Source organism: Dasypus novemcinctus, chromosome 5 (genome assembly GCF_030445035.2).
Source record: "Dasypus novemcinctus isolate mDasNov1 chromosome 5, mDasNov1.1.hap2, whole genome shotgun sequence".
Taxonomy (NCBI): Eukaryota; Metazoa; Chordata; class Mammalia; order Cingulata; family Dasypodidae; genus Dasypus; species Dasypus novemcinctus.
In genome coordinates, this window is record NC_080677.1 from 40,910,784 (window position 1) to 40,938,208 (window position 27,425).

Here is a 27,425-nt window from a genome sequence, read left to right on the forward strand (position 1 = left end):
GAATCATGACATTATAGAACATCTCCCCTTCCCAACACCTTACAGCCACATCACCAGGGTTGTAGGATAGTAACATGGATTTCAATTTAGAGCTGTATGACACAGATACTCTTTAAGAAGGAGTTCTCGGATTGTGGATATCCTTAACATTGCTGATATTCCCTTCACCTGTGGGTGCCTGGAAATGATATTCTCTGATTATGGTAGCAATGAAAAGAATGCCTTTGAGGAGGAATTAGATGAGGAAAATGTGATGATCACTTTAGTTCCAATAAAAGAGGAACCTCAAGAGAAACATCAAATGGAAACAAGTACTTCAACTGCAGAAGTTTAACTAAAGAAGTCCAGGAAAAAGGATAAAGTTCACCTTCCTTAAATGAGTGAGCAATTCAGAGCTTGATCAAAACCTAGTTATAAAGAACCTGTGTTTCCTCTGCTGACCATTTTGCCTTCAGTTAATAAGGTACATTGGGACACTTTGTGGAACTGAAGCCAACAATTTAGGTTTGAGTACCAACGGCCAGAAAACAGATTTCTGTGAGACACCAGCAACATGAGCAAAACACGGTATTTCTGACATACCACAGGAGGCCAATGTGCCATCATGTTCAAAGAAATGCAAGACAGTAACCAAGACAGCAAGGAATCAGAAAAGTTGTAAGAGAAGGGAGAAAGAGGAAGAGATAACTGAAGTGGTAACTTCAGCTCAGTAGGCAAAATTGTCATCATGGACAAGAATTGCTGCATGAACTGCTCAGGCTAAGACCTTGAATTCATGTCCCATTCCTTCTTCTGTTAGACCATTTTGCTGCAAGCCTCTGTTGTCAGATGGTGTGTGGTTCATGGCAGTTCTCCCTGCAGATACAAAGGGCTGGGTTCACTTGCAGTTCTATGCAGAGCAGGCCTGGGTACTGACACTCCCAAGAGGATGATCTCTCTCTTCTTGTAACCAGCCTACAATTTCCCATCCCCAGATGAAGAAGATAATATATTGTGTCCTGAATGTGTGAAAAAGAATAAGAAGTTAATGAAAGATTAATTATAATGGGTAAGGAGAAGTGACCTGCTTTGAACATCACTCTTTTTGGACAGGCAATGTTTTAATAAACAACAAATGATAGAGATCCCTTAGCTAAATTGATTTGCACCCCAATGATTATTGTGCTGTGACTTAACCATGGTTAGTGCTGTCTGCATTCCTGAGGATAAATGGGATTTTCTGGATTCTGGAATTGGGGGTTGCCAAAAAGTGACTTGCTACTGCTGCTTATCATGTGTAGGGTTTAAGAACAGGTTTTCCCATCCACTCCAAACAAAATGCCCCTCTCTGTAGTGGTTCTATATCAATTACTGTTAGAGGAGAGTTCCATTATAGAAAAAGCATCAGTATATATTTTAACATCAAGTATGTAGGTATAATGAATATGGTTTTTGCCCCTTTAAAAATTTTATGCATGTATAATATATTCATGATATTCAAAAGCTACATAAGGGTATAGTGTGAAATATTTCTTATTGTAATAGTGACACAATTAGCATTGTTCAATCATATAATGTGTGTGTGTGTATTTGTGCAAAGAAATTTCTACAAGTGGATTTGATGTAGAATAGAATTCCAAAAGTGGAGCAGCTGAGTTAAAAAAAAGGCAAGGAAATTAATAAAAACTGGAAGACTGAATTCTCTGGCAGCTAAAGCTACAGCAAGCATAACACAACCTAGCTCCAGGCAAATTCCATTAAGGCTCTAATGGAAAAACAGTTGACAATAGGCAAGAGCAAATGAGTAAATGAAAACAGACAGATGGAAACTCTAAGAAAGAATCAAAAGAAATGCTAGAAATAAAAAACACTAACGGACATGAAGAATGCCTTTGATAGGCTCATCAGTAGACTGAATATGTCTGAGGAAAGAATCAGTGAGCTTGAAGATATTTCAGTAGAAACTCCCAAACTAAATTGTAAAGAGAAAATATAATGGGAAAAAAATAGACTAGAATATCGAAAAGTTGTGGTATAATTAGAAAAGGTGTAAGATGTATGTAATGGGAATATATTAGTAGAAGAGAAAAACAAGCAGAACAAATATTTGAAGTAATAGTGGCTGAGAATTTTCCAGAATTCATGAGAGAAACGAAATCATAGATCCAGTAAACTCAAAGAACATCTAGCAGGATAAACAAGAAATAATACTATACCTAGGCATATCACATTTACACTGTAGAAAACTGGGACAAAACAGAAAGTTTTGAAAGAAGCCAGAGGGAGGAAAGAAATCTTTATCTAAAGAGGAACAAAGCTAAGAATTATATCTGACTTTTCATGAGAAATCATGTAGGCATGAAAAGAGTAGAGTGAAATCGTAAAGTGTTGAAAGGAAAACACACCAATCTAGAATTCCAGAAGGAGAAATAAAGACATTTGCAGACAAACAAAAACTTAGGGAATTGGTCACCAAAAGACTTGCCTTTTCAAAAATGTTAAACATTTTTCAGAAAGAAGGAAAATTCCAGCAGACAGAAACTCTGATCTCCCTAAAGGGAGGAAGAACAGCAGAAAAGTAATAAATGAAGGTAAAATAAAATACTTTACTTTTCTTATTCTTAATTGATAAATAGATAACTGTGTGTTCATAGTAATAACAGCAACAATGTATTGGGTGATTTAAACATGAATGAGTGAAATAATTGACAGCAATGTTATAAGAGATGGGAAAGAGGAATTGGGCATACTCTGTTATAAGGTACCTCTACTATCCACTATACCATGTATAGTACTCTCTGACATTAGACACAGATTAATATAAATTATACATTTCATATTCTAGGGCAACAAAATAAATCAAAAAGAACTGTCACTAATAAGACAAGAGAACATGGTATAAGATAAAATAGGCAGTTAAAATCAGAGAATTCAGAAAAAGAGAGGACGACTTAAAAAAAGAAAATATGAATAGGTAGAAAAATGAATAGATAGTAATTTAAAACATGGTAGATATTAGTCCAATTATCTCAATAATCATTTTAAGTATGAATGGTCTGAACACACCAAAGAAAAGAATCTGTCATATGGAAGTAATGCTTCCATAATTTGTTAAGCTGCCTTTTGTCTGTTATTTTATTTTTTGAAGTTGAAAATAAAGTAAAAAAAACCCTGCAAGAATGAATTTTAAAAAAAGCAAAACAAGACCTAATTGCATATAGTATTGCATGTAAATATCCATATGAAATATAAAGCCACAGACAGATTAAAATAATGGCGTGGAGAAAGGTATACCATATATACCACCAAAAGAAAGGTGAAGTAGTTATATAAACTTCAGACCATGCAAACTTCAGAACAAAGAAAATCATCAGGGATACTAAGGGTTATGACAGAATGATAAATGGATCAATTCCCCCAGAAGACATAACAATTCCTAAAACATGTATGCATGTAAATAGAGCATCAAGATACGTGAGGAAAAAATGGATGGAACTGCAAGGAAAAAGACAAAACCACTATTATGCCTAGACACTTAAATACCCCTCTGTGAGTTACTGAAAGATACAGCAAGCAGAAAATCAATAAGGATATGCTTGACCTGAATAGCACCATCAGTCAACAGGATCTAGTTGACATTTATAAACTATTTCATCCAACAACAGCAGATCATATATTCTTCTCAAACTCAAAGGGAATATGCACTAAGACAGTTCAAATTCTGGGCCATAAAACACACCTTGACAAATTTTACAACACATAAATCATACAAAGTATGCCCTCAGAATACAATGGGATTAATCTAGAAACTATTAACAGAAAGATTGCTGGAAAATCACAACATATATAGAAATTAAACAATACACTTCTAAATAACACCTAAGTCAAAAGAGAAATCTCAAGAAAAATTTAAAAAGTTTTAACTAAATTAAAACGAAACACATCATCAGGATGCAGTAAAAACCGATGCTTATACATTACAGAAGAAGAAAGATCTTAAATCAATAATCTAAGCTTCCCCCTTAGGAAACTAGAGGAATAAGAACTAAATAAACCATAAACAAGCAGAAGAAAAGAAATAAAAGTTAGAACAGAAATCAGTAAAATTGAAAATCCTAAGCTGGTTCTTTGAAAAGATCAATAAAATTAATAAAACTCTAGCAGGGCTAATGAAAAAAAAAGAGATAAGACACAGATTGCTAATATTAGAAATAAAAGAGTGGCCACCACTAGTAATCTGATGGATATTAAATGGAGAAAAAAATAAATATTATGATCAACTCTATGTAAACAAATTTGCTAACTTAGATGAAACAAACCAATTCCTTGAAAGACCCAAACTACCAAAACTCAAAGAGAAAGACATTTTTCTGAATATGCCTGTATCTGCTAAGTAAATTACACAATAATTAATAATCTTTCAAAAGAGAAAACACCAAGGCTAGATGGTTTCATTGGCCTACCAAACATTTAAGGAAGAAATGATAACAATTTTCTATAATCTCTTTGAGAAAATAGAAGCAGATGTAACACTTCCTAACTCATCCTGTGAGGCCAGCATTACCCTAATACCAAGATCAGTAAAAATATTTTAAGAAATTAAAATGACAGACCAGTATATTTCATGAATGCAGGTACAAAATCTACAACAATATGTTCCTAAATAGTATCCAACGATGTATAAAAATAAGTATATATCATGTGAGATTTATTCCAGTATGCAAAGCTGGTTCAGCATTCCAAAATCAATCAATGTAATCCATCAAATCGATGGCTAAAAAGCAAAATTACATGATCATGTCAATATAGACAGAAAAGGCTTTGGACAAAGTCCAACATTCATCCATGATTTTTTAAGAAACCTCTCAGCAAACCAAGAATGGAGAGGAATTTCCTAAACTTGATTTAAAAAACCTACAAAAATATATATTAATAGCTTACATCAGACATAATACTAAGAGACTAGATATTTTCACCTAAGATCAGGACCAAGCCAAGGATGTTCCCTCTCATCACTCTTATTCAACATCATACTGGAAGACCAAGCTAAGGCACTATGACAAGAAAAGGAAATAAAAGATGATACATATTGAGAAGCAAGAAATAAAACTCCCTTTCTTTGGAGAAGTCATGATTGTGACTTTAGAAAATCCCAATGAATCAACAAATCAATCCTGAAGCTAATAAGAAATTACAGCAAGGCTGTAGGATACACGGTAAATATAAAAGTTTATTGCTTTCTTATATACCAGCAATGAAAAATTGGAATTCGAAACTAAAAGCAAAATGCCACTTACATTATCAATCCCTCAAAATGAAATAGTTAGGTAAAAGATATAACTCTAAGAAATACAAACAGGACCTATATGTGGATGACTACAGAACTCTGATGGAAAAAAATCAAGGAAAATCTAAGTAAATGGAGAACTATTCGATGCTCATGGATAGGAATAATCAGTATTGTTAAGATGTCAATTCTTCCCAACTTGACCTATGATGTAATCCCATTAAAATCCCATCTGGTTATTTTATGGATATTAATAAACTGATTAAGTTTATGAGCAAAGAGAAAATACCAGGAACAGCCAACAAACAATGAAGAACAAAGTTTGAGTGACACCAGCCAACTTACTATAAAGCTACAATAATCAAAATGGCATGGTGTCAGTAAAAGAATAGACAAATAGATTAATGTAACTGAGTAGAGAGCCCAGAAATAGAACCACACAAATATAATCAAGTGATCTTTGACTAAGGTCTTAAGGCAATACAAGAGAAAGAGAAGTCTTTTCAACAAATACTGCTGGCACAATTTGACATCTTGATGCAAAAAAAAAAAAAAAAAGTAAATACAGACCTTATGCAAAAATTAACTCAAAATGGACCATAGACTCAAATGTAAAATGCAAACTCATACAACTTTTAGAAGATAGCACAGGAGAAAATTTAAGTGACCTTGGGTTTGGTGATTAATTATTAGCTGCAACACCAAAAGCATGATCCATGAAAAAAACTGATATGTTGCACTTCCTTAAAATTAAAAACATTTTTTGCTGTGAAAAACATTTTCAAGAGAATGAAAAGGCAAGCCACAGATTGTGAGAAAACAGTTGCAAAATGCCTATCTGATAACAGACTATTACTGAAAATATAATAAATCCTCTTAAAGCTCAACAATAGCAACATAAACAGCCAATTACAAAATGAAAAAAGGATCTGGATACCTTGCCAAAGAAGATACATGGATGGCAAATAAATACATGACTATATGCTCAAAATCATATTTCATTAGGGAATTGCAACTAAAACATAGAGTTATCACTAAACATCTATTAGAACGACTAATCCTAATAATTGTGAATACCAAATTCTGTTGAGGGTATCTATCCTACAAAAGGAACCCTCATACATTGCTGGTGGGAATGCAAATGGTATAGCCAGTTTGGAAGACAGTTTGGCAGTTCTTTTTTTAAGAAAGCTAAACATAGTCTTACCATACACATCAGCAAACACACTCCTAGGTATTTACCCAAATAAGTTGAAAATTTATCTCCACACAAAAATCTGTGCACAAATGCTTACAGCAGTTTTAACGATAATTGCCCAAATCTAGAAACAACCAAGATGTCCTTCAGTAGGCAAAGGGATAAACTGTGGAACATCAAACAATGGAATATTATTCAATAAAAAGAAATGAACTATCAAGCCATAGGAAGACATGGAGGAACCATAAATGAATGTTGGAAAGTGAAATAAACAAGCATGAATAGGCTACATACTGTATGACACTAACTGTATAACTTCTAGGAAAGGTAAAACTAGACAGACTGGTTTCCAAGGGGGAGGAGGGAAAGGAGGAAGGACGAATAAGTGAAACACAGGAGATTTTGGATTGGTAAAATTATTTCATATAGAATCATAATGGTGAACACATGAAAATATGTATTTGTCACAACCTATAGAACTGTACAGAAAACAAAGTAAAACCTAATTGTAAACTATGATCTTTAGTTAATACCATATCATTATTGATTCATCAACTATAACAAATATATCACACTAATATAAAACTAATAATAGGGGAAACTGTGAGCTGGGAACATAGGAACTCTATGAACTATCCAATTTTTCTGTATATCTAAACCTGCTCTAAAACATAAAGTCCGTGAATTAAAAAAAAAAAGTTGATGGCAGAAATTAAAAATCAGTTTCGCCCTACTGAGCACAGAGCCTCAATTAGAGTTCCTTATATGCTGAAGAACAGAAAGAGGCCAGCTGCTGCTTTTGGATGTCATACTGGCCTCTGAAATGCCAGGAAATATGCAAAATTAACCAAGACCTTTATTTCCATCTTGACATTATCAGAGAAAGCAGTACATAGCTCAAAAATAAAATATTTATCATAATCTTCTCAGTTTATTTTTTAGTAAAGGTGGTGGAGTAAACTATCCACAGCAAAATGAGATTTAATTTTGACTATATGAAAATAAAGGAACCAATTTATTATCAACTTGAAACATAAATTTAAGGTTTACTAAGCACTCCCTACATCCTATGTATGAAGCTAACTGCTGTATGTATTATTTAATTGAATCCTCAAAATAACTTTATGAATTGGATACAATTATTATCACTTTACAGATGAGGAAACTGTCCTAGGGACAGTAAATTTCCCAAGACCGAGGATGCAGACCTAAACCAGTGTCAGTGGATTCAAAGTCTGAGTTACTGTACCCTATTGTCTCTCATGCTGAGGAATGTGCTGTATGATTTATCATGAGGAAGATAATGCAATATTTTTAAACAAGATTAACCATTATCATGGGATTAAGATGAGAGTACTAAGATATATAAAAATGCTCCTGTTTTGCCAATCTGGAATAAGATTTTGAGCTAACATGTTACAAGCATAAATGCTTTCACAGTGCTATCTGTGTGGAAACGTGTGTGTCTGTTATGTGCACAGGCCATGTGTTTGTCTAAGTGAAAAAGATCTAGAGAAAAGCGAGAAAGTGATTTTAAAATTCTCCTTGTGTTACTTCTGAATTATAAAAACTTGAACAGTTCACTAATATACCACATCAAAACTGCTAACTGCCTTATTGAATGGAGATTTATAAACCTTTATATCTCATCTCTGCCTTCTTTCCAATTTACTTGGTGTGGAAAATGACATTGGCCTTCCAAAACCTTAACTTATGTTTGGATCCCTTCCATCTGTGAGTCTTATTCTAGTGTTGCTGACCATTAAAATGAATATTTCAGAGGTGCTGGAACGTTCCTATTATTTTAAGCCAAGCTTCATATGGCTTGTGCACTTTAAGAGGTTAATCTAGCCAGCCAGCTCACTTTGTTCAGAAGTATTAAATGGAAAGACCATGGCATTCAAAGAAAGGCCAAGTTCCCGAGGTAAGACCTCAAAAATATAATGGAACATAAAAACGCTAGAATTTTTTACCATAATATTTTATGAAACATATGCACATACTCACTGGAACAGAATCCAATTCGCTGGTTTTGAAGGTCACTTCACAGTTAACCCATATGCAGTATCTCTGTGAGAAATATGTACTGTTTCATGGTGCCTGGACCCAGAAGCTTCCTTTCCCTTTTTATAGTTTATCATCAGTCTAGCACTGTACTATATAAGGAAAGAAAATCACCTACTAAAGCATGAATTTTTTTTTTTCAGCCTAAGCATAAAGTCCCATAAAGTGGCAAGTCCCATAAAGTCCAAATTTCAATATCAACATTTCCTTGTGTTGTGGAACAAAAAAAAAAATCACAGATTGTAATCCTAGAAGGAGATGCTACTTTAAAGGGTAGGCAATAAACATAAAAAATTAAAAACAATTTTTTTTCTTAACTTCATGACTAATTAAGTAAATCTTCTGGTGTTCATTGCTGTAAATGGAGCAAAGACTTTTTCAATTCCTACTTTTAGATGAAAAGTGAATAAGGAGGAGGCATACTTAGAACCAACTATTCATATTGTTCACGTTTCCAAATGCCCAAATTCTAGGGACTAAGATTCTCCTAAGGGGAAGGAAGTAAAGTCCACTTTACATGACAAAGGTCAGATTTCTGCAGGCAAATGAGACTTCTATAGAAGACTGTTCCTGGGTTGTCACTGTCTAACTGGGTCCCTAAAAGGTCAAAGAGAAGCTCCAAATTGTGCTCTGCTTGAGGGACACCCCTGGGGCTACGTTAATCAATTTAGGGGCATTTGGACTTTTTTGCTTTGGTTCTAGTTTTACTTTCTTAAATCTTGCTAATACATACTGGCAATTCAATCTTAATATAGGTTAAAAAGAAATTGAAAGTATTCAGTCATATAAGTAGACCAAAAAACAGAATCCACCCCTTTAACAACTTCTTTTAAATCTAAGATTGAATTCAGTGACATCCAAGTAGACAAAAGAGGTTGCTAATATGGCCCCAATAGAAATGCACGACTCTAAAATAATTATTCTAATATTTATATGATCGATGATACTATTCTAGTTTTCATTTAATATGTTGTAGTTTTATGCAAAGACTATCATAAACCATTTCCCCATTCATCACATATTTTTATAGTAAAATTTTGTTTACTTTTTTCATAATGACTATTGAATCTCTAAAATACAACAAATGCTAAAGTAAGTTATTTGACTATATTTCAAGCCTCATCTATTTAGTGCAAATATGTGTTTAAACTCTCAAAATGGAACTGGAAATACATTGAATGAGTTCTATTTATAAAAGTTGGCAGAGTTTGCCTATTTGTAATTAATGAAGGGTATCTCTAAGTACATTAGATAATGTTTAGAAAACATCTGTATTTTATTATATCATACAGACACGGAGAATTGAATTAAGGATATTTTGAAACCCCTATAGAGATATAAAAGTATTAACGGCTGTTCAAGAACTTTATTGCTACAATGCTTGAAAATGTTTGGTTTTGCAGATCAACAGCCTAACACTTCATAAATATCAGGTTTTCAAAATAAAGGGAAGAAAAATGAAATACTGAACAAAACCAGAAAATACACTGCTGGAAAAGACCAAGAATGTATCTTTTCATCATTATTATTTATTATGTAGACAGGCACAGAAAATATCTTATTAATACAGATTTGAATAATAGTTTGTAACAAATAGCCTAAGCAGAATCTTTGAATTTTGTTTTGGTTGAGTATTTCTCTGAGAATAAATTAACAGCCTGTTACTCATTCATCACAGAAGAAAAGCCCTAATCTGTTATTGTGGAAACAGTGGGATAAAAAGTATGGGTTTTTAATCTATGCTTGTCCTTAAGTATTAGCAAAAAATCAGATTTTATTTCTGATTTCTTATGACCTCCAAATGCCACTTATTTTCAATGTCAGTATCACTTCTGTAGTCAGTTTTCAATCTCCCAGTGGTAGAAATATATTCAAAGGCTGTGTGCACAGCAGGGTAGAAGTTTTTCTCTGTGAATGTAACTGTATCACTCATCAGCAACCTCCTGCCATAAGGGGATTCATGTTTTCTTTCCTTTTAGTGACTCTTTGGGCTCTTGAATGCCTGTCACTGCCCTGAGACCTGGGGCACTATTCACATAATCTCTGTCAAAAGCTCCTACACATGCCACTGGTGCAACTAAATGCCAAAGCTGGAGATCAAAGTTCCCACATTCTAAAACTCACCTCCTTCATGGATCAATTTTCATAAACTGTACTCCACGTTTTAGCAATCTATACAGGCTCACTCTTTGCCTTCTTCCTTTTATCCTACAGAAGTTTATTTATATGAAGGGTGCTCTGATTTGTAGATAGTGTGAAATTCTGATGCAATACTTAAAGCTCTGCAGAAGCCCTCTATTAAATTATCTCACTATACTTATCATCTTATTGCAGAAATGCAAAAAACTTTAGGCTATTAAAAAAAAAAATGTGCAGACTACTTTGCAACACTTCCCCAATACCTGACAAAATATGTGCAAGATCATAGGTAACAAATTCTTACTCATGATTGATTTTATTTTTAAAGCTTCATTATGCTACAGGTAAATTACATGACAGAAAATAGCTTCAGCATGTGTTTTTACAATCTATATCCATTTTAATTACTCAAAATTGCTTGGGAAAATGAATATAATTATTTGAAATCATTTTTGCTCTGTAGATTTCATATACAAATTTCATAAATCTTTATTTCTTTGAGTAGAGCTGAGTAAAATATGATGGACCAAACTATCTTCCCTGAATACTTTTCAGATTAGTTGTGGATATAAAAATTAAAACTTTTACCACTTTCTCTAAAGAACAGTATTCAGCAAATACAGTAAGATTTAGAACAGAATGTCACACGAGTTATTCTTGTGTCTAGTTAAGGTATAAATATATTTACTACAGAAATAAGAGCATATAATACATAAGTAGGCATGGATCAGAGTGCTAAGAAAGAAGAAGAGAAGCCAAGTGCAGGCCTCAGGGCTGTTTAATAGAAGCTTCCTTGTTGCTCTTCTAAGCAAATTTTAATATAAATATGTGGCATTATTAGGCACAAGTCTATCAGCCGAGTTCTCCTATGGTTTGTGAGACATTAGGCAAGTCACTTATTCAGAAGGTAGTCCTGGACTAACCTGTTTCCACCACAAAAAGAATTAAAATGTAAGGTTTTAAAATAATTGTGAGGGAAAAAGGTATTTGGCCCATTTTGAAGCAATTGGTTAAGATTCAGGGAAAAAAAACCCATAAGAATGAAGAAATTACAGAGGACTTTATTAATGGAGAAGATACAAATTTTGTAAGAAGTGGGGTTTCTATTTTTCCTACTTCTTCCTTTTAGTGTTAATAAGAAAATAATACTTTGTTTAAGAGTCAGACATGAACAACTTTTAAATTTAAATCTGATCATATACTTAATCAACTGATGAAGAAATAGGTAGGTGAGCGTGCATCTGTGTACTTATCCTGGGAACATGTGTGTGGGGGGGGGAGGCAAAATATCTATGATTGGAACTCTGAGGAATTTCCTTTAGTGGAACGGCAAAATGAAGCCACCAATAAGTTAAGAGAGCAAGAGGGGTGTTTTTGTTAAACCAACTTACCAGTTTTCCGAAGAGGGAAATCATCCTTCGCATCTTGTGCTCCAGGTAATGTGTACTTGTAGGATGGAGACGTTCCACTCAGGGGTGGGGAGTTTTGATCCAATGATGTGTGGTGGGCAGCCCTACAAAAGACAAAGAGGGTTTGCCATTTACACTGGAGTTTTTATTGTATGTTGGTCAGCAATAATCAATTGCATATGCTGTACACGTGTCTCAGCTGTGTTTATGTTCTTTCTTCTTAGTGTGTACAAACCACAGACTCATGTAACCAAGTTCACTTTAGCAGAATGTCAAGAAATAATGCAGGATTCCCAAGAATGCTTACAATGTGTTTACTCACATGGTCACATGGAAAAGTTAGCTTCACTATAAAAAAGAACTTACTAAGAGTCTGAGGTTTTGATAATCTGAGATTAATATATGTTTTCTTAAGAGTCAAACCAGTAAAAAAGTAAAAAGTCGTCATCTGAAATTTTTTATTCAACAATATAGAGGAACCAATGTAAAAGTAAATATGTTCAAGGTTCTTTTGTTAAAAATCATTAAATAATAATACATGAGAGTACATGAGGGTAGCTTTTTCTATTGAAGAGGTAGTGCAAATACTGTGCAAATAGTTTCATGTCTCCTGACTTACAACATAGTTTCCATAGCAAAGAATGGAGATCATACCCTGGTTTTTAGGAATGTCTTTTCTTTCCTAGGTCACTACCTTGAGAGAAATGTGATTTTGCTACTGGGGAATAGGTCTTCTACAATTTATCATATACGAAGAAAACAATGAACAGGACATAGTATCACCACCATGATGATTATTTTACCAGTTATTATTTGTTGGATTCATAGATCATCAAGAAATAACCAGTTTAAGGATATTTCTAGCTATAATTGGCAAAGAAGTACTAAACACAGATACCATACATTAATGATTTGTGTTTATTTGGAATTGAACCCTGCTGAAGTTCAATTCAGAACAAAAATGAAAAGGATTGCTAAGTAAGATCTGAGAGCCATGTTTAAAATACCCAAGAGAACAGATTAAGAGTTTTCAGCAGACAAATCATTTGCATATAGGTGTTTCTCAATAAAAAGGGGTATTAATGTTTCTTAAAAACAGGTTTTAACTTTGAAGGAATCACAAATTAGTTATAAATTATGTAAGCAATTTTAGATAAAACAATTTCTTTTTCTATACTGTGACATTTAACATTTAAATATTTTCTTTATAGACAGGTTCCAAAATTTAACTGTCATGCATGATAGAAATTATGTAAATCATTAAAAAGTATTTATAAAACATTCTGGAATCTGCCCGAGTTACTATTTTTTAGATGCAGAGCAGAACCAATACTTAAACATAGAATTTTTTGGATGCTTATTATTTCAATAAAACAGAGTAATCAAATATTTACTCCCTATCCTTGGTGATGTGAGGGTTTAAAAGTAAATTCTAAGTATAAATTTCTATGGTCATTCAGCAAGCACATACATAAAATGAGAGAAAGTGAACTATTATTTATTAATTATTTTCCAATTATGCGTGCCTATCATTTTTTATCTTGATTTTTAAAAATACCACATCCTGCGTATTTTATAGAAAGAAGAATTGTATATTGATTTATATCTTTCTACTGTACTTGGGGAGACATTTGCATTTAAAATGGTGACACCACAATGTGTAACGTTATCAGCTTGTGTGTCAGAAGACAAGCCGCTCTCATTTTACTGCTGGGTAGAAATAAGGTGAGGTGAGCAGGAGTAGGCTACTCATTGAAGACCTACATTTAGTTAGTTATCTTCCTTTTCCCCCTTTCCTTCCTTCCCTTGCCTTATTTTCTTATATATTTTTAATTGAGTAAAAAATCTGGACTTTCAAAAATAGCTCAGACCTTGGCCATCTTATACTAAGACAAATAAAATCAAATCCCACTCGGCCAAATCTTCAGAAATTATTGTATCCATATCAGATGTACCATCTGAGAAAAGGAATATGCGAAGTATGAATTAATTTCATCTAAGACCCCCATCCTACCATTTGCCATTTATTTATTGATCAAAACCCACATATACTTTCTTGTCCTCAAGAAGATAATTGCTAACATTTATTAAGCACTGGTCAATGTTAAGCACTTTACCATGCTATTTCATATTTCATAGACCTTCTTAGCAACTCTACAGGGAAGGTACTATTATAATTCTCTTTGTATGGAGAAGGAAACTGAACCTTAGAGAATTCAAAGAATGCTCCCACAGTCACGCAGCTGAGACATGGCAGCTCAGGATTTGTGCCTAGGCCAGTTGAATACAGAACCTTTGCTCTTTACCCCTGGGAATGAAAACAGTCAAACACTGAACATACGTGTACCAGAGCTTGGGATGGCGGCTCACGGAATGATTTTTTCCATTAGTTGGAGTGTCTTTCGTTGCTGATTTACTCAACAGGAATTCTTGAAGCTTCTGCTTTACTTCTGTACTTGCCACTGCCCCTGAAAGACACACAGAAACAGATGTTGATTGTGGATTGTTTCCTCTAGTGTCTCTAGGTTATTTAGCAAAGATTAAGAAGAAAAACCACTGGTCATAGTATATGAAGTTTTCCTACTAAAAGAACACAGCAGGCTGAAGAACCAGAGTCTAAATAAGCTTTAGCAAATGGCATGGTAATTTTTTGTAACTCATGGCTAAACTGTCAATTTTGAAAATACATTCAAGAATTTTTTAAATTGCTTTTGCAGAAAGGGGATTCTCAGAATTAATATTAATTTTTTATACTGCTGGACATCACCACCACCCATTGCCAAAACATTTCTATCTTTCCAAATAGAAGTCCTGTACATTTTAAGCCTTAACTTCCCACAATATCTCCACTCTTTCCCTGGTAGTATATATTCTAGATTCTGACTCTATGAGTTTGCTTATTCTAATTATTTCACATTGTGAATGTAATTAACAACACTGAAATATATATCTGAATGTGGTTTAAAGGGAAAATATTAGCTTGTATATATGATAGAATAATATTTTTTAAAAATCCATGGAACTACACTAGTCAAACAGTAAATTCTAGTTAAACCATGGACTATTGTTAACAGCACAATTATAAAAACATGTTTTCATCAGTTGTAATAAATGTTCCACATCAATCACTAATGCAAGATGTTCAGAATAGGGTGGTATATGGTAACATATTTTATTCATGATAGTACTGTAAAACTACAATTTTTCTAATAAAATAAAAACAGTAGGAAAAAAAAAACCTGAGGAACAAAACACTGGTTTTAAAATTCAAGTATCTTGGAAAACTATGTAATTCCTTAATATATTAAAATGATCTTCTATGAATCCCTAGTTTGAAAAACTACCTTTTTAAAATCTCTTTGATGATTAAACAAATAAATACTGCTGACAATTCCAGTTCAAGTCATCACATTTTAAACCATGTTATGTCCTTTTTGGAACTGACCTGATATAGAAGAATTATTTGGATTTGTCTCCCTCTTGTGGTTAGTTCTTTTGCAAGTGTTCTGCCTTATATCTTCCCAAGTCCTCAGTACTTGAAACTATAGGAAGCAAGGCTTGACTTGCACAGCAATTATCACTTGAGTAGGAGGAGAGCATAGGAGGAAATGTGGAAGTAACTTTATTGTTAAATAGAATGGCTTACACTACATTGCTTCAGTACAACATCGTTTATAAGGTCCAAAACAATTTTATGTTTGCCTCTTGAGATGCTGTGCAGACCAAATATAGAGAGCAGATATGTGATAGTAAAAGTTTCACATTTAGGTCTAAAATGTGCTTTTTATTCTTTTAATCAAACACAGTTTTGACAAGTTTAATTCCACTCTTTGTCAATCTTTTGTTTTTGAATGACAATCAGCTAAAGATGAGGGAAGAGAGTCCTTCTTTTACCCTGCTGCCTCTTACTTTCTCGTCCTCTATCTTTGCCTCTGAGAGGAGGAAGCTGCTGTTCTCTGCGATGCCTCTCTCCTTCCTGTTCTTGCCGCTGCTGCTCCAGTTTCTGCTCCTTTTCTAGGAGTTCTTGCTGCTGTTTTATGGCTAGAAGTTCCTGTTGCAACTTGCGAGAAGAGAAAGATATGAGAGTGTGCAATTTCTTTAGGCTTCATAGTTATCACTGACCAAACTTGCAATGTTTTATGATCAGACGTTGTTCACATTTAGTTTCTTTTGCCCACATTTTTTGTTAATCATTGACATTTAAAGACAACAACTAATGCAGGGGTGGCACTGATGTCATAAACAAGCGAGATTACATATGTTGCCCTATGAAAGGTCATAACCAAAATTCACTCAGGTCTTTTAGTTTTGTTGATTGAAACTTTCATTCTCTTAACAACTTTTCTTTGTACACCTGAAATATATGAAAGAGACAAAAGGCAGAGCCTTCCCAGATGCCTATTACACAAAGTCTCTCATTTTATGAATAAATAATTAAATCATTTATTTTTATCCTGAGAAATACTGTGAAACCAATCAAAGTCAACAGAATTATGAGATATGAGTTAGTTTTTGGAAATCTATCAGAAATAGGACAAATAACAGGAATTTGAAACCTTACAGAGAAAGTTTTCAGTAGACTAATGCAATCTATGTATCCACAATATAATTGTCTCTCTAACAGCAATAGTCTAGTTCATTCATTATGCACATAAAAACCTTTAGATTAAAAACGCTGGTCACTGCCATAAAATTACACTGCAATGCACTATTGTTTTGATGCCTGAATCCCTTGATCACATCCAAACAATGAATAAACTGAATATGAAGAATTCTTCATAAACACCTTGAAATGTCAGTATCTTTTCAGGTTGAGAAATGGACATCTCTAAACAACCGAAATGTGCCCACTGAGGAATAACTAAAGACTATGAGTTCTAATTAAGCTCTGATATTATTAGATATAAGATCTGGATAAGTTACTGAACTACTCCAAACCTTAGTTTCCTCATATGAAAACTCAAAAAAATAATCTTCCTCATGCATTAGTTCATATATATGTGAAAATAAATTTGTAAGTTTCAGCCATGTAAAATTTAATTATTATTACTATTTTTAACTCTTTACTAATAAATATAATTTGCTGTTTAGATTAGACAGGTAACTAAAACTCTGAATTTTACACTAAAATATAACAGAACAAAACTGTTAAAACTATGTGTGTAGAATGGCATCAGTCTCCCTGGAACAACAGGAAATCAACCCTGTATGCCAACCATGTTGACCCTACCACCCGAAGAAGAGGCTATGGTTAGAAGCATTTCTGGATACTCTTCTTAATAAAATATTTAGCATTTTAGCTTTAATAAACCGGCTCCATAATGAATTTTTCAGATAATCCTTATTAACAGAAGAATCATAACTCTGCTTAACTCTGCCTCAAATGTTAATTCTGTACAGAAATTGGGGTTGGTCAAATTGATTCAGCACTTCACTCAAGGCCCCATTGAACTTTAATCTCTCTTAGGAATCTAGAAAAGCATGCAATTTTACTTTCCATAGCTACTCTTCATTACCAAGAACTGCAAAAATGAAGTTTTTTTTTTTTAAAAAGAAACAAATAAAACTCCACCCCTCCATTTCCAGATGTTATAGCCAAGGAGCAAGGCAGAAGGACATAGTAGCTTTGGAGGCAGACCAGGCAAAACTGCAAATCCTGGAACAAGCACTTACTGGCTGTGTGGCCCTGGGCAAGTTACACTATTTCTCTCTGTATCAGCTTTCTAGATGGAAAATGGGATAACAGCATTTAACTCAACAGATTCTGATGAGAGAAGCCAAAGATTCAAAAAGCTAATATAAGTAAAGCATCATGCACTGTCTTGCTCATAAAAATGAAATCTAAATAAATGTTAAAAGCATCACCTTTTTCAGCCTTACCCATAAAAATACAAACAAAAAGACAAAATGTAAAAGCAAAAAAATCTCCCTACTCTCAAAAGGAAAAGTTAAAGAGTATCTTTAATTACTGAGAAAATAACTTATTACTTTGGAAAATAATTTCAAATGCTAAATTTTCCTTCCAAGTACCTCTTTTCCAATATTTTCCAGAAGTCATTTAACCTCTTTATATCATTTGGTTTATGCTAAAGGAAAAATTAAATACATTCATGCTACTATTACCTTTTGGATAAATCAAAAAATAAAATTACTTTTCAAAAATATTTATCAGTATTTACGTCTATTGGGGAGAGGATGCTTCCCACATGGGAGGTCCCGGGTTCAGTTCCCGGTGCCTCCTAAAAACAAAACAAAAAAAAAAACAAATAACAAGCAACAAATGAAAAAACCAACTTAGAGGAGCCAATGTGGCTCTGTGGTTAAGCACCGGCTTCCCACATGAGGTCCCAGGTTCAATCCCCAGCCCCAGTACCTTAAAAATATATATATATACATGTTTACACTATAAAAGTCTTCAAACCTAAATGAAAGGAAGTAGCTAAAGCAGTAACTTATCAGTATGTGACCAAATAGCTTTGCTATTGTTTGTCAAGAAGTTGAAAACCATTTTACATATAAAACTAAAGTAGTATTTATTCCAAAAGATCCAGGAAAAGAAATACACACATCTAAAATAATCTGATAATAAAACAGGCCATCTAGGACGTGGCTATCTTTCTCCTAGAACAATTTAAACAAGTATCAAATTTTCAACCATTCCCAAAATTCTTTCACTGAATTTTATCTATTCTATTAGACTCATATAAATAACACTGGAATATTTGCAGTAGTCTCTTTATATGATTCTCTTGAGCTTTTTATTATATTCAACACTCAACTATATTGAATGTATACATTATGAGTTCTTTTCTATAAGGAAAATTATGACATACTTAGAAGATCTATTATAGACAAAGACTAAAAAGGAAGGTTCTCTATTCAGATACTACCAATTTATCCTTTCTGATAAAGAGTATATATGGATTCTGTAGCAATGATAAACGAGTCTTCTCAGTTTCAAGTTATTTCTTGGGGAAGAATAAATACGGCAAATGAACAAAATCATGTAGGAGACAAGAATCTTAAAAAGAGGCTATTCTAGATTACTGAGGCTATATGCTGTAGGATAAGACTGGTAGAAGCGAAGCAGGTCTTTAGCCAGAGTTCTTACAAATTACCCATGCTTTTCAATCACAATTTCCACGCCTTCATCACAAAACTTTCCCCCCTTGCTCCTTCTTGTGCCCATGCTATGGGCGCATGCCACCCAGGAAAGAAGGTCATAGGCAAAAAAACATTTGCTACCTTGATATGTTCCTGAAGCTGAGCCTGGTGCTGTCGTGTCAAGTTCTCATGCTGTTTCTGAAACTCTGCAATCAAGAGCTGCTTCTGAATTTGTTGCTGCTGCTGGATGAGAAGTAACTCCTGTTGCAGTTGCTTCTCACGGACAACTGGGTCCACCACGGGCATCATCATCCTGAGGTCTGTCCTTAGGTCTAAAGGTGAGATGGGCTCTAGGCCCACAGGAACCTCTGACTTCACATCCACTGGAGGAACAAGGAAAAAAAAGAATGGTAGGTGGAAAGATAGGAAATTAGCACATTTTTGTGGAAAGAAAACAAACAAAAAACAGAATCACTGTATCCTGAGTAAAAAATATTAAGCAAACAATCCTAGTTATTTTTTAGGATGATAATAAAAGGTCTTTTGTGTACATTGGCTTTGATAAATGGATCATATATTACTGTTCACTCAGCAATCTGTAGTCTGCCATGGATCTTCCTGCCACATGATGACTATATTTATTCACTAGTATCAATGTTGTTCATAACAATATTCTTCTGGATCACTTACAAAAATCAAGTCAACTTAGGGAAAAAAAATACAACTCTATGGAGAGAAAGTTGTCATGTTATAATAAAGGGCCTCCAACACAACAAAATTCATGTACTTATGAACATTTTTCATAATGTAATTGGAGACAGAAGATATAGTCTATCTTAAGAAGTGAAGTTTGTAATGCATTTGCAGGGCTATTTAAGAAAGAATACAGATCTATATACTAAGATGTGGAAAACGTTAAGTAGATTAGCTCATCAACCTCAGCAATGGTGCCAGGTCCCAGGAAGGAGTGGAATCAAGTTTCTACGCATGAAGGAGAGCTGCCCTGCATGAAAAAAGCACAGCCTGCCTAGGAGTGGCACTGCACACATGGAGAGCTGATGCAGCAAGATGACGCAACAAAAAGAGACAGAGATTCCCAGTGCCGCTGAGAATGCAAGCAGACACAGAAGAACACACAGCAAATGGACACAAACGAGCAGACAATGGGGAGGGGTGGGGGAGAGGGGAGAGAAATAAATAAAAATGAATATTTTTTTAAAAAAGTTTCTATGCATGGTTTTTAAATAGTAATAATCTGTATCTCAGTTACCTCATCCCTAAAACCAACAAAGCAGGAAAAGTATGAGGAAACCTGAAATGAATATTTAACCAAATGACTGGAGGAAAAAAGACTTGATGAGCAGAGAATAAATTTTAAAAGATAATGTTTAAATTTATTTTTTTAAAAAAATTTTAATGATAAAATGTTTATAATATTCTTCATGTAACTCTTAGTAGATAAGAATATCATTTCTCAAGGAGTGGTATGAGGAGAAAAATTCACACACAGGATAATATCCCTCTGGTAGGTTATAGCAGTTGTTTGTGGTTAGCACAGAATCGGATTGATCAGTGCCTATGCTAAATTAGCTGTTAAATATTTGGGAATGACCCTTTTCCACAGGGTCAGAAAAGGTATGTAATTAAGTAAAAACAGGTTGTTGAAGACGACAGGGCATTTTGGAGGAAGATCCATGGTGAACAAGATTGCAAGGGGATCATTTCCAATCAATATGGGCAAAAGAAATACAAGTTCCTATGAAGAGAGAAATCACCCAATTTCTAATAAAAAATAATTCAATAGACTTAAACACTCTGGGAACCAAACAAAATGTTCTGTAAGTCAATTTTGACATGCAGGCTGATAGTTTTTAACCTCTGTTCTAAAATCTAAATGACTATTCCCATTCTTCTGTCTCTATTACCCCAAAGATGCTATTTAACCTCTCCTATAACATGGGGAAATGACAGTAAAAATCAAGTCAATTAAAGACCAAAAAATGCAACTCTATTAACACACATGGTCACCCAAGAGTTCTAATGGAGATGTATAATGAGACTGTTTTTTTCATGCATGCTAACACAACATCCATTCTGCAGCCCATGGATCAAGGAGTAATTTCAAGACTAATTATTTAAGAAATACATTTTATAATGCTATAGCTGCCCTAGTTAGTGATTCCTCTGATGGATCTGAGGACTGAAAACTTTCTGGAAAATATTCACTATTGTAGATGCCATTAAGAACATTCACAATTCATGGGAGAAGGTCAAAATATCAACATTAACAGGTGTCTGGAAGAAACTGATTCTAAACCTTACGGATGACTTTGAGGTGTATAAGATTTCAGGGGAGAAAGTAACTGCTGATGGAGTGGAAACAGTAAGAACACTAAAAGTAGAATAGTAGCCTGATGATGAGACTGTATTGCTACATTCTCATTATGAAACTTGAATAGATGAGGAGTTGCTTCTTATGTATGAGAAAAGAAAGTGGTTTCCTGAGATGGAATCTACTCCTGGTAAAGGTGCTGAGAGCACTGTTGAAATGACAACAAATGATTTAGAATATTATATTAACTTAGTTGATAGAGCAGTAGCAGGGTTTGATATGACTCTCTCCAATTTTGAAAGGAGTTCTACTATGGGTAAAATGGTATCAAACAGGATCACATGCTACAGACAAATTTTCATGAAAGGAAGAGTCAATCAATAAGGCAAATTTCATTGTTATCTTATTTTTAAAAATTGCTACTACCCTGATCTGTCAGTAGTCATGTGACTCACTTTATTGTGATATTTGCTTTATCATGTGGTCTGGAATGGAAGAACAATATCTCTAGGGTATGCTTATATATGACAATAATTCATCAATAGTAAGTAAATAAAACAAAAATATTAGGGGAAACATGAAAATAAAATTGTATATGATTTCTATTAAATATTAGATATTAAGAAAAGCTTCTAAATAGACAAAGAAAAAAGAAAGAATAAAAATAACAAAAAATTCACCTGCATTAGTAAAGAAATGCAAATTATAACACAAAAAAGCAGCATTTTCTCATGACAAATACCATATATATATGATTCAGGTATATAAGGGTGTGTGTACATTTGTGTAATGTGCTATGTGTATATAACAAGCATATGATCAAACAGATAATTATATATTGCAAGTGGCACTATAAGCCATAAAAATTCTGAAAAACAATTTGGTAATATGTGACAAGAGGCATTAAATTTTTCTACTTTTAGATTTAGGTTTGCCAACTCTAGGAATATCTCTTAAAGAAATAAAACTTTCCTTACAAGAAAAACATAGCCCAATATCATAGTGTTTTCTGGAATATTAATAATTACAATCTAAATCTCCAGAAACAGGGAAATGTCCAAGTAAAATATGTCACATCCATTTGTTGGAAAAATAAGCAATCACTAAAGTAATGTTTATGAGAAAATAAAAATGCTACTACAATATTAAGTAAAAACAGTAATAAAAGTGACATATACCGTTTAATAAGCCTATAAAGTACATAAATACAATTTAATTTCTTTAGCAACTTTTAGTATTGGGCATGGTTCTAGATGTTGGGGATTTAATAGTTAACAAAACAGACAAATTCTAGCCCTCATGGAGCATATGTTCTACTGGGGAATTTTAATTATAACAAAGTCCTGAATTCTAATAACAATGACTGGTGAGAACACAAGTGGGCTGCGTTTTGGGTAGAAATATGGATGATCCCCTCCCCTTTATTCCATGTTTCTGTATAGTTCTACATTGCATCTAACGCTCGACTTCTGTAGTAAGTGGTTAGCATGTAAATATAACCTAGATTTGTAGATTCTAGGTTTGGAACTACAAAGTTAATATTCTATGTAGATTTAAGACCTATTTTCAGTAATTCAAGAAAGCATAACAGAAATACTGTCTGTAGATGTTAAGGCTGCAGACACCAAATAAAACATTAAAAGCCCTTGATTGTCATTTGAAGTAGGTGTGTGTATAGACTGGTATTAATCTTGGGTTGCTAGCACTGGTTATTTGTCAATATTTTGATCAAAAGCTTGCATTGCTAGGTCCTACAAGTCTCCATTTAATGAAAATAGGAAAATTATTTATTAATAAAGTATAGTTTGGTAGACAAGATCTTCTAAAACATACTATATGTGAAAGGAAAGAAATTAATTGTGACAAGTTTGGAACTAAACGAAGATGATGGCTGTATGATATCTCAGTTGAAGATAGTTGTCTAATGTAATACTATTCAATCAAGGTTCTGGAGTAACATAAAATTTGGAGCATTAACTTATAGAGTTGGCATAATTCTAACCAAAAGAAAAGACTGTTAATGATAGATTTAACTTTTACACTAAAAAACTCAAAAATAGCGTTCAGTTTTCACATGGAAATCCCAATAAACACAGGTCAGAATTTAACCCTACAAAGACAGAATATAAAATTTCATGAGACCTGGGGTCTCTTCTTGTTAGCATTCTTATTATTCATAAACTGTAAACATCAAATCCCTAAAAAAGTCCAAGAAAGGAAGAAGAAGGAAAAAGTCTCACAACTCTCTGAAACAGTTATTGTAAACCTCAAAGGGTAATTTGACTTCTTAACCTGCTATCCCAACAGAAATGATTGTGTCTAACTGCTTGCCTTTGTTCAGAGACTAATCACTAAATTATGAAAAATCACCCTCAACTTACAAAAACTGCTCTTGATTATAAATAATTGCCCTAGACTGAGAGAAAGCGGCAGGCAAGATCCCAGTCTTTCATCCAATTTATTCAGCAGCAATCCACATTCCATTTGTCTAGACTAAATATAGCAGCGTTTATACAAGAAATCAATAGTGCTTGCAGAGAGGAGAGCAAAGGCATGAATATTTCATCAAACTCAGAGAGAAATGGCAATCAGCAAACTGGTGGTTCTGGGTAGGTCATCTTTGGCCTGCTGGATTAGTTCCTGTTGCTTGGACAATAGCTAATCTCTGGCTAATCACAATCATATCATAGCCATTCTTTCTATTTTTAACATCAATCGCATGTGGGTGTCATGTTTCAAAAGGAATGACGGATTTTTCTTACATCTTATTTGACAGTCTAATAAGCCTCTCCAGGAACAATAATAGTAACACAATACCAGAGCTGTGGTTCAACAAGTTCCAGTCACTATCCTATCACTAAATGTGAAAGGGCACTGTCCACAGCCACCATGTTATCATAATTAGAAATAATCAACTGACAAGGAAAAATTAACCACCGGTTTTAGCAATGGGGAAATGGAATCATCCTTGTTCACAACATCCCTTGTCTGGGAATATGAAAATTCCTCACAAATTATTTAGAACAGGGGCCAATGATACATAATTGAGAAGGAAATTTGATGGCAACATGCATTAGAATTAGCATTAGTTTTAAAGAATCTTGATTTCTTAACAGATCTCAAGATCTCAGGGCAAGAGTGAGAAAGGCCCATGGCATAAGATAAATTTTTATTTGGAATCACCTTGTTTGTCTGAGACTGCAAATACATACATATCTATGTTACAATTATTTATATTGTTATTCTAATTTTAAAATGCCCAATTATAAGCTTTAAATAGAATTGAAGGCAATGTAGCTTCTGTCATCAAACGTGTACTCTGCTGAACATTTCCATATCTATATGAACTAGTCTTGATTGCCATTTTACAAAATCCTTTTCATTCTTTCTTTACAGCGACTCTTTGTTCTGATAGTTATTCCTGCTTCTGTTTAGCATTCATCAACTCATACAACATTTTTAAAGAAAGTTTTTCCTTTTTATAACCTTGAAAATGAAATTTATAAAAATAATAAAACAGCTCCCATTTCAAAATAAAAACAAAACTTCAGATTATGTAGGTGTTTGGTGATTACATTTATTTAAGCAGCATATATATATATGTTCAGCTGCAAGATATTAACTAAATTGCTGTGACAAATACGTCTTTTCTTTAAAATAAAACAAAACGAAACAAAACAAAAAACAACCAAGACCATTCTAAAGTCAAATTCAGAGCCTACAGATAATCTAATAGCCATAGAGTTTTTTGTAAATCTTCATCTTAGATGCTGTTAATTATGGCGCAGGTACGCACAAAAACTGGAATCTCCTTTTCAGCTGACTTGCAGAAAAGAAGCAAACCATTTTAAGTAAGCTTTAAGAGAACAACTTGCAAACCCCAGGAATATAAAAAGCCTAAGAATACACAATTGTGAGTATTTACAACCATTACACTATGGTTGAAGACTGTTGATGTGGTTCTTCTGAAATTAGACCTCAAAGCAGTATATTTCAAATTAAAACCTTTTAGCAAAATATTGGCACAAACTCAACCTCTACAAATTTTGTGTTACCAACCATGTAGTTCATTTTACCACTTGAAACAGTGAATTAGGAACTGAAACCATATTTCACTATCTTAGCTAATATTCATAATTACAGCACTACATGTTGGGATATGGCATCACCAATGTGGCCCAGAGTTAGTTTGCACTGAAATTAAGTTCTTTATACCAAAGTAAAAGTGGTACACACCACTGACAAGTGAGCACATGAACTAAAATTTCTAGACTTGGGGACAAATAATTGTTACTCTGATCACCTTCTCAGCTTGTTCTGTTCCTTCATTCATGCAGAAAATCCTTTGAGAGTTTGGGTTTGCTGACCATGCCCACTGGAAGGGGCCACCTGTTAAGCTGTTTTCTGCACTAACATTGCCAATGAAATATTGGTAGTTTAGGGTTCAGTAAAAGAATGTGGAATAGTTGCCTCAAATATATGTAATAAGGACTTACTCCAACAATAGCCCATATAAATAGTTTATGTATATGGCGATTCTGCAGGAAACCTCTTAGGCAGATATTTAACTGAAGTAGAGATATTCTTTTCTCTATTTTTTTGCAGCCTTTCATCATTGCCACACAGGTATTTCTATTAAAATCATCTACATGTATCTTCCTAATGACACATGGCATCTATGGAACTTTGTTCAATACCAAGTTTTACACTAATGTTAGTATATACCGCAGTGCCAGAGAGATGATCTTCTCTGTATAGTACGTGTTGCTCTGTCCTGTTGTCTCTATTGTCAGTAAGGAATAACTTATTATAGAGTTGCTCAATATTCATTAGGAAGTTATCTCGTTTAAGTTCTCTACATATGAAATGCTTTGTATACACATTCAATTCTATTGATCATCTATCCCATCAGCTAACAAAAATAGTTTCATTGTGATTCTTCTTGAACAGAAATAGAAGTCTGTCAGTCCGGGTCCAAGATGATCCATAACCAGCACATATGTGGTGTCACCCATGGACAGGAAAAGTCTTACGGAGTTTGCTCTCCTATAGCAACCAGGGATATCTGGCTTTCTTGAGATTCTAGCTTCACAGCCATTTCCTCAACACTGGTAATGGTGATCACCAGATAAATGTCCCCAAAGAAGCCACACCTAATGACCCATACCAGTCTGTATTTCCTTCTGATATTGACTTGGGACTTGGAGGACCATTGTGAAAGATTAAGATGGGAGCTGGGCCTGAGGGAAGGCCCGACAGTGCAGTCGCCCAAGCCATAAGACTTGCACTACAAGACACGGGACTATGAGTAAACTCTAGCCCCTACATGCCCTTGAGTAAACTCAGGGATGGTCTTCAAAGCGCTGAGTCACGGGCGAGGGGAGTGTGCATGCGCCGCGCCGCCATTTCATCTCCTTCCGCCATTTTGTCTAATAAATCTACAGTTACAATATATAGACATATTGCTGCCCCAACCAATCAGATAATGTTTCCACATTCACCCTATATAATTCCCGTCCACTACCCCTTCCCCAGACTCGCTTGCAGATCCCGCATAAGCCCACGCGCCCTGGTTCCCCGGCTTTTGCCAATAAAGCTGTCTACTTCTCCTGGCTAGTGGCTTGTGTGAGTTTGTAGCGCGGTCTCCCTTCGCTGACTAGCAGCCCCGGCCAGCAGTCCCCGGCGCACGCTGGTGAGGTGTGTTGACAGCCCGCGGCTCGCGAAGGTGGTGCGAGGAAGGCTTCCAGCAGCCACGGTGGCGGCGGCGGAGAAAGCGAAACCAACATCCGTGCCGCGGCGCGACTCCCTGCCGACAGGGCCTAGGACCTGCTTATCTTAAGAGCGGAGGAGAACCTCACAGGTTTGTCCACAGAGCAAAGCCACAGAGGAGGACACAGCAGTAAGTGAAGAATG

The 27,425-nt window shown here is 34.4% G+C and overlaps 1 protein-coding gene across 8 annotated transcripts in view; it reads right to left on the minus strand.

Annotated features, from left to right (window-relative positions):
* The window catches only part of HDAC9 (histone deacetylase 9), a 996,672-nt gene that overhangs the window by 407,635 nt on the left and 561,612 nt on the right, over nucleotides 1–27,425 (minus strand). For all 8 annotated transcript variants that reach the window (XR_011648800.1, XR_011648799.1, XM_071215127.1 and 5 more), the window contains 4 exons: nucleotides 19,322–19,563; nucleotides 15,986–16,136; nucleotides 14,418–14,544; nucleotides 12,059–12,180 (listed from right to left, as the gene is read on the minus strand). Coding sequence is in view for 6 of the 8 variants with exons in the window: in XM_071215127.1 (XP_071071228.1) it covers nucleotides 12,059–12,180; nucleotides 14,418–14,544; nucleotides 15,986–16,136; nucleotides 19,322–19,563 (642 nt within the window). In the remaining 2 variants the exon portion in view is untranslated. The remainder of the gene's footprint in view (nucleotides 1–12,058; nucleotides 12,181–14,417; nucleotides 14,545–15,985; nucleotides 16,137–19,321; nucleotides 19,564–27,425) is intronic.